This window comes from Macaca thibetana, chromosome 4 (genome assembly GCF_024542745.1).
Source record: "Macaca thibetana thibetana isolate TM-01 chromosome 4, ASM2454274v1, whole genome shotgun sequence".
Taxonomy (NCBI): Eukaryota; Metazoa; Chordata; class Mammalia; order Primates; family Cercopithecidae; genus Macaca; species Macaca thibetana.
Genome location: NC_065581.1, coordinates 146,348,946 through 146,363,517, shown reverse-complemented (window position 1 = coordinate 146,363,517; position 14,572 = coordinate 146,348,946). Strand labels below are relative to the sequence as shown.

General features: G+C 38.2%; 1 protein-coding gene across 5 annotated transcripts in view; it reads right to left on the bottom strand.

The window, feature by feature from the left end:
• Window positions 1-14,572, bottom strand: part of FAM184A (family with sequence similarity 184 member A) — a 128,083-nt gene that overhangs the window by 49,096 nt on the left and 64,415 nt on the right. For all 5 annotated transcript variants that reach the window (XR_007725178.1, XM_050788742.1, XM_050788746.1 and 2 more), the window contains exons 2-6: window positions 12,804-13,658; window positions 11,669-11,804; window positions 8,378-8,559; window positions 5,462-5,659; window positions 1,632-1,754 (exon numbers count right to left, since the gene is read on the bottom strand). Coding sequence is in view for 4 of the 5 variants with exons in the window: in XM_050788742.1 (XP_050644699.1) it covers window positions 1,632-1,754; window positions 5,462-5,659; window positions 8,378-8,559; window positions 11,669-11,804; window positions 12,804-13,658 (1,494 nt within the window). In the remaining variant the exon portion in view is untranslated. The remainder of the gene's footprint in view (window positions 1-1,631; window positions 1,755-5,461; window positions 5,660-8,377; window positions 8,560-11,668; window positions 11,805-12,803; window positions 13,659-14,572) is intronic.

The window sequence follows — 14,572 nt, the reverse complement described above, 5'->3', positions numbered from 1 at the left end:
CTTTCCTAAATTTATTATTTTGACAAGCCCTTGTTAATTACTTACCACCCTTTGTAATATGCATCAAACTTGTATTTACTTGTTTTTGTGTCTGTCTCTCCATAGTAGTGGGCACCATGTCTGACTGACTTATCACTGAAACCACAGTGTGTAACAGTGCTTTGGTACCTAATAGCCACTCAATATTTATTAAATAAATGAATGAATGAGTCAATTACAGAAAAAATTCATATATACTTACTAGCAATTAAGAATAAAATCTCTAACATCTTGGAATGAAGGTATTTAACTCCTAGAAGGACCCTAAATGCCTTCATTTTCCTGACCTTGGATTGTACCAAGGCAGTTGCTAGGCCATGTGTGCCTCTAAGCAGGAAAAAGGCAATACCCCTCAGCGTGGAAGCAGTCCCAGAACATGGAAAGAGAAGCAAACAAAACTTGTGTGAACTAGGAGAAGACTCCCTTTATTCTAGGCAGACAGACTTCTGAGAAAATTTAAGTTTTTCTATACTTCTTCTACTACAAACAGTGCTGAAATTTTGTCAGCAATCCGTAATTATCTGCGTAGGTTAAATACACAAAAATGAAATTGTTGCATTAAAGCCTTTCTTTAAGGCTTTCTATGTGCCAATAAATCCCTTTCCAGGAAAATTACACAATTTTGTATCCCCATCAGCAGTTTCTGAGTGCTTATTTCTTTACCCTTATTAACAATGCATGGTCTCAATTTTTTTTATCAGTGTTAATTTTACGGTAATGGAATGGCATCTCATTGATTTCATTTCCAGTTCTTAAATTATACGAAACAATTTTTTTTTCATGTTCATCTTTAGCTTGTAAAAAGATAATCTGGGTGTCTGTATTTTTCTTACTGTTTTGTAAATACTCTTAAAGTGTTAAAGACATGAATTCTTTGTTGGTCAGTCTGTCAATCTCTTACTTCATCTCTCCCAGTTTTTCCTCTTTCTAAATTTTGCTTATGATGTGTTTTGATATAAAGAAGTTTTAGCTTTAACTGTACAAATATTCTATGTTTCAATTCATAACTTTGTTATCATGATCAAAAAGCTTTCTTTGTCCTCAGGTTTGTTATTTTTGTTTTCATATTTTATTTATATTCATATCCATGATTTTCATATTATAGTCCAATCCTTAACCCACCTGGAACTTTGCTGATATGAGGTTGAAGAAGAGCTGTAACTTCCCTCTTTTCTCTTCTTTCATTTATATCTAGTCTTAAGAGAGCAATGTCACAGACTGTAATTCAGATTAAACCTATTGATTCTAGCTACCATCCTCAGTTTCTGTTGAAATTGTAGAAAAAGAGGCAGTATAGAGAATAATAAGCTATTTTTTGGCAAAAGGGCAGAGAACTCTCTTTTATTCTTTTCCTATGTGGTGATATTTTGTTTTGCTTCTCCCCACAACAGCACTTTAATGTTTTTGACAGTAAATTTTAACTGGTGGAACATAGCCAGAGTGTCATGAAAAATTCAACATCAATTAAAGTTTTTAAATTATTTTTATTCTAGATATTTTACCTTCATGAGACTCACCTACCTATACGTCACCAGAATAAGTTATTATTATTAATATCTATAACATAGGCAACAGGTCTAAAGAATTCTTGCCTCTTGATTGGCTGTATTCAGCTTGTCTTCCAGTACTTCCTTTAGGTTTTCTAGCTCTTGTTGAAGCTGATTTTTATCCTCTTCTAGGTTTAGTTTCTCTTTGTTATGTTGTTCTTCCAATTCCTTAGAAAAAGAAATTTTTACAAAATTACAAAATTGCAAGTATTATATACTTCGAAGACTCCAAGAACAAGACTATTCTGTTTTGTATTCTGAAACTTTGCTCTTCAAATTGGCCTTACCCTTAATTAACAATATCTGAGTTAACAGTGACACCCATAGTGGCTTAGATTCTATCATTCTGACTCATTTACAATGTAGTTATAAGTTTTTAAATGGTGAGAGCATGTGACTGGACTAGATCAAGCTGAAGTCAAAAAACAGAAAATGTGAGATACAAAATTCTAATTAGGTCTTGAATTCAAAAAAATTTTTCCCTCAAATTCTTTTATGTTCACATAAAAAATGAAATCCAGTAACACTTCTACAAATCAGTGGTCTAGCGCTGGAACATAGTAGAGAATGAACAAGTACAAAATGAAGGCAAATGAAAGAGCAAAACGGGTAAAACTGATAATTACTGAAGACCACTTACTATTTGCCAGGCACGCTACTTAACACTTGGGTAACAAAGGCAATAAGATATGGAGCCTGCCCTTAATAAGCTCATGGTATCAAGCAATTAAATAACATTAACTAAATTAGACATGCATAGGGAGTATGGGAGTATATGGAAGGGGGACTAATAATGTCTAGGTTGGCAGGGAAACCTTTAGAGAGAAAGCAATCCCTAAGCATGGTTTGAAGGAAGAAAAGGCGATGGAGCAGGAGGGGAACATCGCATTCTGGGCATGGGAAAAAGCATGTGCTAACCACTATGAAGGCACAAAAGAGCAGAGTATGCTATATGCAGTTCAATATTTCTACAGTGTAAAATGAGAAGAAGAATAAATAAGGTTCAGTGTCAGAGGACCCCAAAACAAACCCGAGTTTGATGATTTACATTCATGGGTATAGTCACATTCACGGCTGTGATTACAGTACAGGACTCAAAGCACACACCACAAAGGAAGAAGGCACATGGGGTGAAGTCTGCCAGAAACAGGTACAAAGTTTCCAAGAGCCCTCTCACACAGGACACGCTTAATACCTCCAGACACCTGTGACAACTTGTGTGAAATGTTGTCCTTATACAAGACAGGCTGAATACTTCCAGCAACCTGTGACAACTTGTATGAAATGTTGTCTACTAGGAAAGCTCATGAGAGACTCAGTACCCAGGTTTTTTATCGGCGACTGATCATACAGGTACCATCTTCCTGTCACATGTCAAAATTCCAGATTCCCAGAAGGAAAGCAGGTGTTCAGCATAAACCACACTGTTTGCGTGGTTAGGCCACAGCTTAGGCCAGTGAGTCATTCTTATTAGGGAATGGGGGGGGGGGTCCCTCCAGAAATCCAACTTCCCAGATGCCAGCCAAGGGCCAACTTGCCTTTTTAAGGATGGTAGCCTCAAGTCTCCTATGTTAACAGTTTTCTGCATGGGTTCTCTGTACATTCACTCTCAGTTGTGGTGGGTCAACTACAGTTATGGGCAATACAACCCTTTTTGATAACTGAATAATAAGAAAAGAGAAGTCATCTTCACCTAAATGTTCCTTAAGAGAGAATCTGATACTGGAGGAAGACTATTCTGGAAGGAGGCTGGTTTCAGCTTAGGTTCAGACATGAGGTAGACAGGCAAGAGAGGAAGAAAGAGCAAGTGATACACAAGTTACTCTGATAAAAACAAAAAGAAGGGTAGAAATAAGGCTGCAATAGGGTGGTGAATATGTTCACATATCAGAAATTTCATGTCATCTGTCTTATGGCAACCATATTTTAAAGAAAGACTTTAAGAAATTTAAGTAGTTTAAGGCAGGTGCTAGAAAATTAAAATTTAATCAGGTGAAGGGATAATGAGGAGTAAAGTAATGAGGTAAAAATGACATTGGTGAAAGATGCCTTGATTCTAGCACTTATAACTTAATAGAGAGGAATAAAGGCTAAAGGCAGGACATATGCAATTTATTCCAATAAGAAAGAAGGTGGTTAAGGTGAAAATGAATGTAGAAATGAAAAATAATACCAAAAGATAGCTAGGAAAGAGAGTACAGAAGAAGCAGTTACCACAGAACACTCTTCTGTAAAACTCTGAACATGTGATACAGGCAACCAGAATTGCTAAGCACGTACATGCCTCATATAACTAATGCTGTGCAAACTGGTTCTGGAATAGTGACCTGGCACACAGAATACTACCGTCAGAGTCTTGAGAAACAATGTGTCATTAACTTTTGTCTCTGGCTACATAAACATAATAGTAATAAGTTTAGAAAGAAATAACATTCTAACAGGAAGTTTTATTTGAATTTTAAATTAAGTTTAGGTCTTAAATATTTTTCCCAGCTAGTCGTGTCACAAAAGGAAAGTACACTGAGGCAGATCTCAATTCATATCCTATCTCTTCTTAATAGCGTTGCGGCTCTGAGGAAATCATCAAGGTTTATATAACCTATTTTACCATCTATATAATAAAAATAACTTTAATCTCCAAGTCATAAGTATTAAGGTATATATGAGAAAGCTCTTTGTAAACTGTAAAGTACCATTCGTGAAATATATAACAACCATCATTACTAAATGCCTACATGATGGTATTTAGATGCCTGGGGTTTGACAGATCTGGAACCTAAGTTCAAGGCTGGAGTCTTACCGGTTGCATGTGCTTGAGCACATCCCCTCTTCAGTAAAATGAGTACAGAAATCAAACCAATAATGTGTCATAAGAGTTAAATTTTTTAAAAGATGCAAAACAGTACTGTATATAGTAAGAAGTACTAATAACTAACTTTTATCATCATGTGCTAGAACATGGCTCGGTACTCAACACTTTATCTGACTTAATCCTCAAAGGAACATTTTAAGATGGATCATATCTTCTGTCAGATGAGGAGCCTGAGGCATAGCTTTTGGGGCCCAAAGTAATACAGCTAATAAGCAAAGAGCTCAGTGTAAGGCCAAGGTCTGTCAGATACTTTGCTTTTCCTACTCTGCAATTCTGTCTGTCATATATTACTGTTAGCAAGCTGAATACTTAATTGAGGAAGAAACAAACAAAATAAAACATAAATCATTTTCTCAAGGAAGAAAACTAACTACGAGAGAATATGTACTTTCAACTAGTTGAGCCTTCCTGAAGAGCACACCTATTAGATTGTCTCATGAAGAGACAGTTCAAGAACACAAACAGTGTTTCTATTATGGCTTATATGAAGTAGCAATGTCTCATATCAATTCAATAAGCTATATCCCATATCAAGAACTATCAGGTATGTTACTCTTTGAACCATGACTTCGAGAATGATTACAAGACAGCAGTCATCAAAATGAAGGAAATCAGCCGAGTGCAGTAGCTCACGCTTGTAATTCCAGCACTTTGTGAGGCTGAGGCAGGAGGATCACTTGAGGTCAGGAGTTCGAGACCAGCCTGGCCAACATGGTGAAACCCTGTTTGTACTAAAAATACAAAAATTAGCCAGGTGTACTGGCATGCACCTGTAGTCCCAGCTACTCAGGAGGCTGAGGCAGGAGAGTTGTTTGAACCTGGGAGGCGGAGGTTGCAATGAGCCGAGACTGCGCCACTGCACTGCACTCCAGCCTGAGAGACAGAGTAAGACTCTGTCTCAAAAAAAAAGAAGCAAATCATTGTTCTACAATATAGGTCACACTGGACTATTACAGAAATCTCGTCAATTTACAATGCAATGATAAATTAAATTTTTACTCACCATTTGCAGTTTTTTCTTATCCCTAATTGCATTACTGTGGACAGCTTCAATTGCCATATGGTGCTTCCAAGCTAATTCTTCCAAAGTCTTAGAATGGGCCTCGTTTAATTGAGTCACCTCCTCTTCCAATCTATTTTGCAGGTTTTTAAGTTCCCTTTCATAATATTCTTGCTGAGTTCTCTTTGCTTCACTTACTTTCTAAAATTAAAACAGACAAAGATCAATAACTAGTACCTGCTTTTTTCATTACTGCTATTGGGGTAATTTGAATACCCTATAAATATGGAAGCTTGAATAAACTGAGTGCTGTGGGATCCAGACTACGAAACATGAGAATAAATCATTAGTGTTCTCAGAAAGTGACAGGTGAGCCCACACAAAATGAAAAATTTTAAAGCAAGAGATAAAATAGACTATTATTATATTAGACCAAATGTGAGTTAATACATCTGCAAGCTTAAGAGTAAAGGGCTTCCTTTTATGTCAAAATAGTATACAAAATGGCTTACCAGTTAACCCACTCAAACGATATCACTCAATATAATTTTGAATGCCAATCAAGTACCTTTTGGGCATTCACAGTTCTAATAATGAAAAAAAGTCAAAAGACTGTGGCAATATAGTTTTATAAGTTCTATGAAAAAGGGATGTTGACACAGGTTTGCACTTTTTTGTCCCCACCAAATCTCATGTTGAAATGTGACCTCCAATGTTGGAAGTGTGACTAGTGGAAGGTGTCTGGATCATGGGGGTGAATCCCATATGAATAGCTTGGTGCTGTCCTTGCAATGATGAGTGAGCTCTCACTCTATGAGTTCACGTGAGATCTGGTTGTTTAAAGGAGGCTGGCACCTCCTTCCTCTTTCTTGCTCCCTCTCTTGTCCTGCGACATGCTGGCTACCCTTCTCCTTCCACCATGATTGTAAGCTGCCTGAGGCCTCACCAGAAGCAGATGCCAGTAGTACATTTCATGCACAGCCTGCAGAACTGCAAGCCAAATATCCCTCTTCTCTTTATGAATTACCCAGTCTCAGGTATTCCCTTACAGCAATGCAAAACGAACTAAAGCAGATGTATATCCTGTGTTATAAGAGTATATTAGAAGGGTGCCTAACTTGGATGGGGTGGGAAAGCATGTGTGTGTGTGTGTGTGTGTGTGTGTGTGTGTGTGTGTGTGTGTCAGAGAGAGAGAGACAAAGACAGAGACAGAGAGGTATCAGGGAAGGCTTTTCAGAAGAGAAAGCGTCTGAGCTGGTGATGACATTTCTCATTTAACTCTTACAACAAGCCCAGAGGAGATTAATGATAAGAAAATGTCAAGCCTAGGTCTGGTGTCAAAAGCCTACATTCATAACCATTTCTACTGTTGTGCAGCACTGGAAAGATGATAAGTAGCTAACCAGATGGCAAAGTTTAGGGAGACAGAAAGTCAGTGCAGCTAAGCAGTCTGGATAGAACACAGGACACAAGGTGATAAAATGGTGACAGACGGGGCTCAGAAGTAGGCAGGAATAAAATAATGAGAAGGGGTCTTTTACACTAAGAACTCTGAATTTTCTTCTGAAGGGACTGATAAATCACTGAAGTTTAAGTAAATGATATACTTTTTAAAACAATCATCTTGGAAGCAGGCTGGTGAGCCAACTGAAATCAGAGATTGCTGCTAGACAGTTGTCCAGGCAAGCAATTAACACGTGCCTAAACTTCAGATCTATGAATGGGTATGAGCAGGGGAGGATGGAATAAAAATATGTTAAGGGAGTAGAACCAACAGGACTCTGTAATAGATAAAGGGCTTGAGAAAACAGTAATCAAGAATGACTTTCAGGTTTTTTATTTAGCAACTAGATAGACGGTGGTGCTACTGGTTGAAATAAGGAGTAAAAGAAACTTAGTACTTTTGAAAGAAGAAAGTTCTAGGCATGGTAACTTGATGTTTGTGAAAAACATAAATGGAGATATCTAGTGGAAAGGATATAAGGACTTAAATTCAGAGAAAATGTCTGGTCTGGACCTAAAGATTTAGAAGCTATCCCTGAATAAGTGACAGTTGATGTTACTGGAATGAATGAGTACATAGAATGAGATGAAAATACTGGAAAATCAATGGTAAGGGAACAGATGGAGGAGGGAAGTTCACAAAGAAGACTGTAAGGCCAAGGAGGTAGGAGAAAAATGTGAAAGAATGTGAAATAAGAGATGAGAGATTGTAAATCAGTGGTTAGTAGGTACCATGGTAAGATATGATCCACCAAGTCCACCAATCAGGATGTCACTGAGGGCTGAGGCAAAAGCAAATTCTGTGGACTGAAGGTCAGAGAGGACTGCACCAGGTTAAGGAATTAATGGAAGTAAGTAAAGAGCAAAGAGAATAGACATTTTCAAAATACTTAGACGTTGAGGGAAAGAAAAAGAAGAGGATGTCCAAAAACTCCCACTTGGTATTATGGGCATCTGAAAAACTGGAATATATATTCAGCAATTACTCTATAAATGATGTCTCACTTGTTAAACTAGAAATTCAGTATGTTGGTATACATTTTCAGAGCTTGAAGCCTGTCATATTTTCAGTTCTACAGAAATTTCCTATGTGTATATGCAGTAATATATTTCATTAATAGAAAACAAACATGATTAACTATAAGTATATACTCCACTGAAATAAGAGTTTATTCAATTTCTGGCTTGAAATAGGTTGAAATGTCTTAAGTTTTTATATTATATAGATTGTTATCCACATATTTTGAACATACACACAGTATAGGATAGTCTAGCTGTATACCCATTTCCTCAAAATTAGAACCAAAAATAACCACTAAAGTAGGAAATAGCAAGGAATACTCCAAATACTTCAAATCTGAAAAAGAGGAAAATTGAACTCTTTTGGGGGGGAATGGAGTGTCCATTACTTTTTACCTTCTCCAGTTCTAGAATCTGTTGCTTCTGCTCTTCATCCAGACTTTGGGTTTTGCTTTGCAAAAAAGCTCTTTCCTCTTCAAGTTGAGATAATCTCTCATTGGCTCTCGATTTTTCTGATTCTAAATCTTTAATCGTAACTTCTTGGGTCATTTGAGTTGCTTGAAGCATTCCAATATGACCTATCCCCCCCAAAAGAAAATCCCTTCAATTTAAAAATCAGTTGTACTATGAGATAAACAGTTTATATTTAATAACACAACTGTACTTTATACTTAAGTAAAATAAACGGTCTATATGTACAAATTTTCCTTTTGTTTCTTCACTACATAAAATGGAAATACGTATATGAAAATACTTATTAGCATATTAGAATAAATTAAAATGCCATTTTCACATGATTAATGTTGCTTCCTGCACCTCGCACCGTTTTACTGCTTTTTTTTTTGAAGACTGCAAGCTAAACAGGTTGAAATAGGCGCCACTCCTCAGGGCTTCATAAAAAAGTCTCCTGGGAATAAAAGAAGGAGGGAGAGGATGCACTGACTGATACTGTGGGGTCAAATGAGTGATTTGTTCTTTTCTAATCTCTTTATTTTTAAGTTCTAACATAAAGAGGAAAAAATCTGTATGTAGGAAACAAAGATGGCAGATAGCAGTTTGGTTGAAACTGAATTTGTTTCAGGCAAGAGGCCAGATAAAGACCTAAAGTGGAGCCTGTAATCCCAGCTACTTGGGAGGCTGAGGTGGGAGGATTGTTTGAGCCCAGGAGTTCAAGGTTGCAGTGAACTATGACTGCACCTGTAACAGTCACTGCACTATGGCCTGCAACATGGCAAGACCTCGTCTCCAAATGAAAACAACCAACCAACCAAAAACTAAGGTGGTATAAGACACAGATAAAGACAGCAAGGTTATGAAAGAATCTTTTAAATGACAGCAATAAGCAGGGAACATGGAGAAAAATCAGGAGAGAGACAGAGAGATGAAGAGTGAGTGAAGAAAAAGGTCTCATAGAAAGGATAGTTTAAGGCAGAGGTCCTCAAAGTACCCGGGACCAGCATCACCTGCATCACCTGGGAACTCTGGTTAGAAATGTGACCCACCCCAGACCTACTGAATCAGAAACTCTGAGGGTGGGGCCCAGCATCTGTAGTTTCACAAACCCTTCAGGTCATTCCAATGTGCACTAAAGGTTATTAAAAACAACCATTTTAGAGGAAGGAAAATCTGAGATTCACTGATAAGCCAATCAAAATCAAACGAGATCCTCAAAGAACCAGCTCAAACAGCCTTCCTGGGCACACTAAACACTTAGACAAAATATAACTTCAGAACTGACACAAGTCACCCACCTCCTCCAGTAATGGCTGTGAAACAGCATACCAGCCACTCAAGAAATACGCAAGTCAGCTTTAGTATATAAAAATGAACCTTAGTAACAAGCCCTAAGAAATGAACTGCTATAATTTACATATAGTTCAATTAATTTAAACACTTTAAAATGTATATTTTTTCAGTGAGGCCTCATCTTTAAAAAAGTTAGCCCGTGGCATACCTAGAGTCCCAGCTACTGGGGAGGCTAAGGCGAGAGGACTACTTAAGCCCAGGAGTTTGAGGCTGCAGTGAGCTATGATCATGCTACTGCACTCTAGCCTGAGCAACAAACAGAGCAAGATCCCATCTCTAAAAACTAAACAAATGCTGGCATGGTGGCTCACACCTGAAATCTCAGCACTTTGGGAGGCCAAGGTGGGAGGACTGCTAGAGCCCAGGAGTTTGAGACCACTCTAGGCAACATGGCAAGACCCCGTCTTTACAAAAAATTAAAAAATTAGCCAGCCAAGGTTGCGCATGTCTGTGGTCCCAGCTACTCAGGAAGCTGAAGTGGGAGGATCACTTGAGCCCAGGAGGTCCAGGCTACAGTGAGTTGTTTTCATGCCACTGCACTCCAGCCTAGGTGACAGAACAAGACTTTGTCTCAAAAAAATAAATAAAATAAATAAATATATATATACGTGTGTGTGTGTGTGTGTGTGTGTGTGTGTGTGTATATATATATATATTTTTTTTTTGGAACGGAGTCTCGCTCTGTCACGCAGGCTGGAGTGCGGTGGTATGATCTCCGCTCACTGCAAACTCTGCTGCCTCCCAGGTTCACGCTATTCTCCTGCCTCAGCCTCCCGAGTAGCTGGGACTACAGGCGCCCACCACAACGCCCGGCTAATTTTTTTGTATTTTTAGTAGAGACGCGGTTTCACCATGTTAGCCAGGATGGTCTCAATCTCCTGATCTTGTGATCTGCCGGCCTCAGCCTCCCAAACTGCTGGGATTACAGGTGTGAGCCACTGCGCCCAGACAATAAAATGTATGTTTTTAAAGGACAACACCTCTTGAAAAGTGTGCTTCATTTTTCTTTCTTTTTTTTTTTTTTTTGTTGTTATACTCTTGCTCTGTTGCTCAGGCTGAAGTACACTGGCACAATCTCGGCTCACTGCAACCTTTGCCACCAGGTTCAAGTTATTCTCATGCCTCAGCCTCCTAAGTAGCTGGAATTACAAGCATGCACCACCATGCCCAGCTAATTTTTGTTATTTTTAGTAGAGATGGGGTTTTGCCATGTTGGCCAGGCTGGTCTCCAACTTCTGGCCGCAAGTGATCTGCCCACCTTGGCCTCCCAAAGCACTGGGATTACAGGTGTAAGCCACCACGCCCAGCCTGTTTTTCTTTCAGTGACTAATTTATTGGTATTTTACCTGCTAACTCTCAAGTTTTCTATAAAAATATATTCCTAAAAATAAAAAAAAAAGTTATTTGTGTATCTTATAAGTAATTACTAAGATATTGAGTCCTTTAACATATTTACAGTTTAAGTAGTTTTAAAATATTAGAAGAAAAAAAATTGCTACCTTAAATTAACATTTAAGTGTTGGGGCCGGACATGGTGGCTCATGCCTGTAATCCCAGCACTCTGGGAGGCCGAGGCGGGGGTACTGCCTGAGCTCAGGAGTTCGAGACCAGACTGGGCAACACAGCGAAACTCCATCTCTACTAAAAATACAAAAAAATTAGCCAGGCGTGGCAGCGTGTGCCTGTAGTCCCAGCTACTCAAGGCTGAGGCAGGAGACCTGCTTGAACCCAGGAGACAGAGGTTGCAGTGAGCCGAGATTGCACCACTGCACTCCAGTCCAGGCAACAGAGCAAGACTCTGTCTCCAAAAAAAAAAAAAAAAAAAAAAGTGTTGTGTTGGTTTTAGCTAAGCATTACATCAAAAACTGTGGTCAGACATACTAGCTTTGAGGACAAGATCTGAAGCTTGCTGTTGTAAACGTTCTCTGGCAGCTGCTAGCTCACTTTCCACTTCTTTGTGCTTGCTTAATAGGGCCATTTCTCCCTCCTTGGCATCATCAAGCTGTTTTTGAAGACCCTAAGAAAGATTAAATAGCCATTATTAAAATGCAGGAATAATACTAATTCATTTAAATTATAAGGGTCAGTTTTCTCCTATTAGAAGTCATACTAAAGTATATACCAATTTTTAAATCTGTAAGTATTGGTGACTTATAACTTGATATTTTCATAAGCCACATGACCCAATCAGAAAAGGCTATTCTACACTTTCTAATCCATTCTAATGTTGCACAGGTATTAAAAACATGGCTACGAAATTTTCTAAGCCAACAAAACAAAACTTGTGGACTTCCAGCATTTTTGCCCCCAGACTTGTGCAATACCCCTATTAAATTCAGGTTTAGAAAGTAACCTGAATTACTTTCTAATTGAGTTGAGGACATGCAACTTTGTGCAGAAGCCCAGCATGTCCAACGCATAGTGACCATGTCTAGAGAAGTCGAAGAGATTAGAAGGGAATTTGAAGAAAAACTGCGGAGCTTTGGACAGCTTCAAGTACAGTTTGAAAAATTTCTCGATCAGTGTCTAAATATCAGCTAGCAGACAAACCATTATTAGAGAAAGGAAAAGAAAAAAATGTATTTAAACTTTAAGCCCAATATTAAAATCCTTTTGTAAATAATTAGCAATATTTTCCCCCAGAAACGGTATTATCTCGCTAAGCTCACTCACCCAGGCTGGTTTCTAACACCTGGCCTGACGCGATCCTCCTGCCTGGACCCCCCAAAGTGCTGGGATTACAGGTGTGTACCACTGTGCCCAGTCAATAATTAACAAGGTTTTAAGCTTGTCTTTTTGGGCCCCTAACATCTGAAATTCTGAAATAACAACTACAGGGTAATATAAATTATCCTGTCATTGATTTTTCTCACAGAGAAAAAGCAGGAAAGTTAAAAAAAAAAAAAAAAGTCTAAGTGGTGTGATTCTAAGTGGGTCAGACTGCTCTCTAGCCTACAAAATACATATATTTAAAAGAAAAAAAATCCACGTGTTGAATATAATATTCTTTACTTACCTGAACATTGTTCTCTGCTGTGGCAAGTGCCGTCTGAAGCTTTTGGCATTTGTCAAGAAGACTTCCAGCTTCATCCTGTACCATCTGTAACTCTGTCTTTAATTTTCCTATGGTTTTTCGTAAAATTGCTTCTTGTCCCTGAAATTCTTTTCTAAGATCAGCTTCCTTTTCTTTGCTGGCCTGGAGGCTTTCTGCTGTAAAAAGCTGTGACCTTTTCAAAGTGTCAAGCTCACGCTCATAAAAGGACTGAGCTTTATTCAACTTGCCTTCATAATCCTCAATTAGTTTCTTCTGTTCAAGTCTTAGCTCCTCAAGCATTTTGTTTAAGGACTCCACCTCCATTCTGTGTAGTTCCTCTGCCTTCTCCTGCCCTTTATTTACTGAGGCACTGTGATCCTGCTGTGACTTCAATAGCTCTTGTATCTCCCGTCTGTGAGCAGTCCGCAGGTCTTCCAATGCCAATCGTTTGTCTTTTTCAAACTGTACCTGAAGCTGTCCAAAGCTCCGTAATTTTTCTTCAAATTTCCTTCTAATCTCTTCGACTTCTCTAGACATGGTCACTATGCGTTGCACATGCTGGGCTTCTGCACAAAGTTGCATGTCCTCAACTCTGTGCTTATAAGCTTCAAATTCTGTCAAAGCCTGCTGCTTCATTTTTATGTGATCTTCTAATGATGCTTCTAAAACTTGAATCTTTCTTCTAAGGTCTAGCTCCTCTGTTACTTTGCTTTTATACTGCAATATTTTTTCTCTTGTTTCTGCAAGAATTTGTTGAATTTCTTCTTCATGAGCATCTTTGAGGGCTTGAATTGCAGATTCATGCTCATCATTTTTAGTGTTTAAAGCATATATTACCTGCATGGTTTTGAATAAGAAGGGAGAATAATTGTGAATCCATATTATTTTCTAACTTGAAGTTAATTCTTTCATTTGGATTGACATTTTTCTATGCAACACAATATTGGCCACAGCTAATGTTAAATACAGAAACTTGACGCAATTGTTTTTGTACTCAGAGAATTGATTTGCTTAGCAAATTTCTATCAGCACAATCTTAAGATTTGTATTTAAAGACTTTTTGGTTATAATTTTAAAGCATTCAATTTAAGACTGTTTTTTACTACAAATGAAACAGTGAGGAGGAAATGGACAAAGGAGGCAATTGGCCTGAAAGAAAGGAGTTCTCGTATGTCCCAATCTAGCTTACCAGGGATTGTGAAGGGGTGTTCAGGAGAAAAAGCCTCATAGTAAGACTCTGCCCTATGTTGGTGTCCTAGAGATATGAGAGGCTTCACATGAGAAGTCCTAGGCCCTAAGTCTTCCCAAAAGCCTTTTATCTTTGTAATGGCCTGTTTAAATATTTTAAATTTTAAAATTTCCTTTTCCAATTCCCCTACAGTTTGCTTTTAAAGTTGATCCTCTTCTCTCTTCAAGTTTCTAGTGATCTCTTTATAAAACCCAATTTGTACTTTTTCTCTTCATAATTCAAATGCCATAGTTTTTACTCATTGGCTAATTCTCTCTCTGCCTCCAAGCAACCCAATTCCTTAAGCCAGTGTTTTGAGTACAGGTCTTTATTTTCATTTTAGTTTCTAGGTTTTAATGATTTCACTGAGATGTCCCAACCTTAATTTCAAATGACAACATATTCCCTCTACAGTAACACTCTCCTTCCTTCCCTCTGTTCCTTGGATGCCCTCCATCATACCACTGTGGTCACACGGTGAAATATTCATGACTGTTATTTAAGGCTTAGAGATGTGTCCACT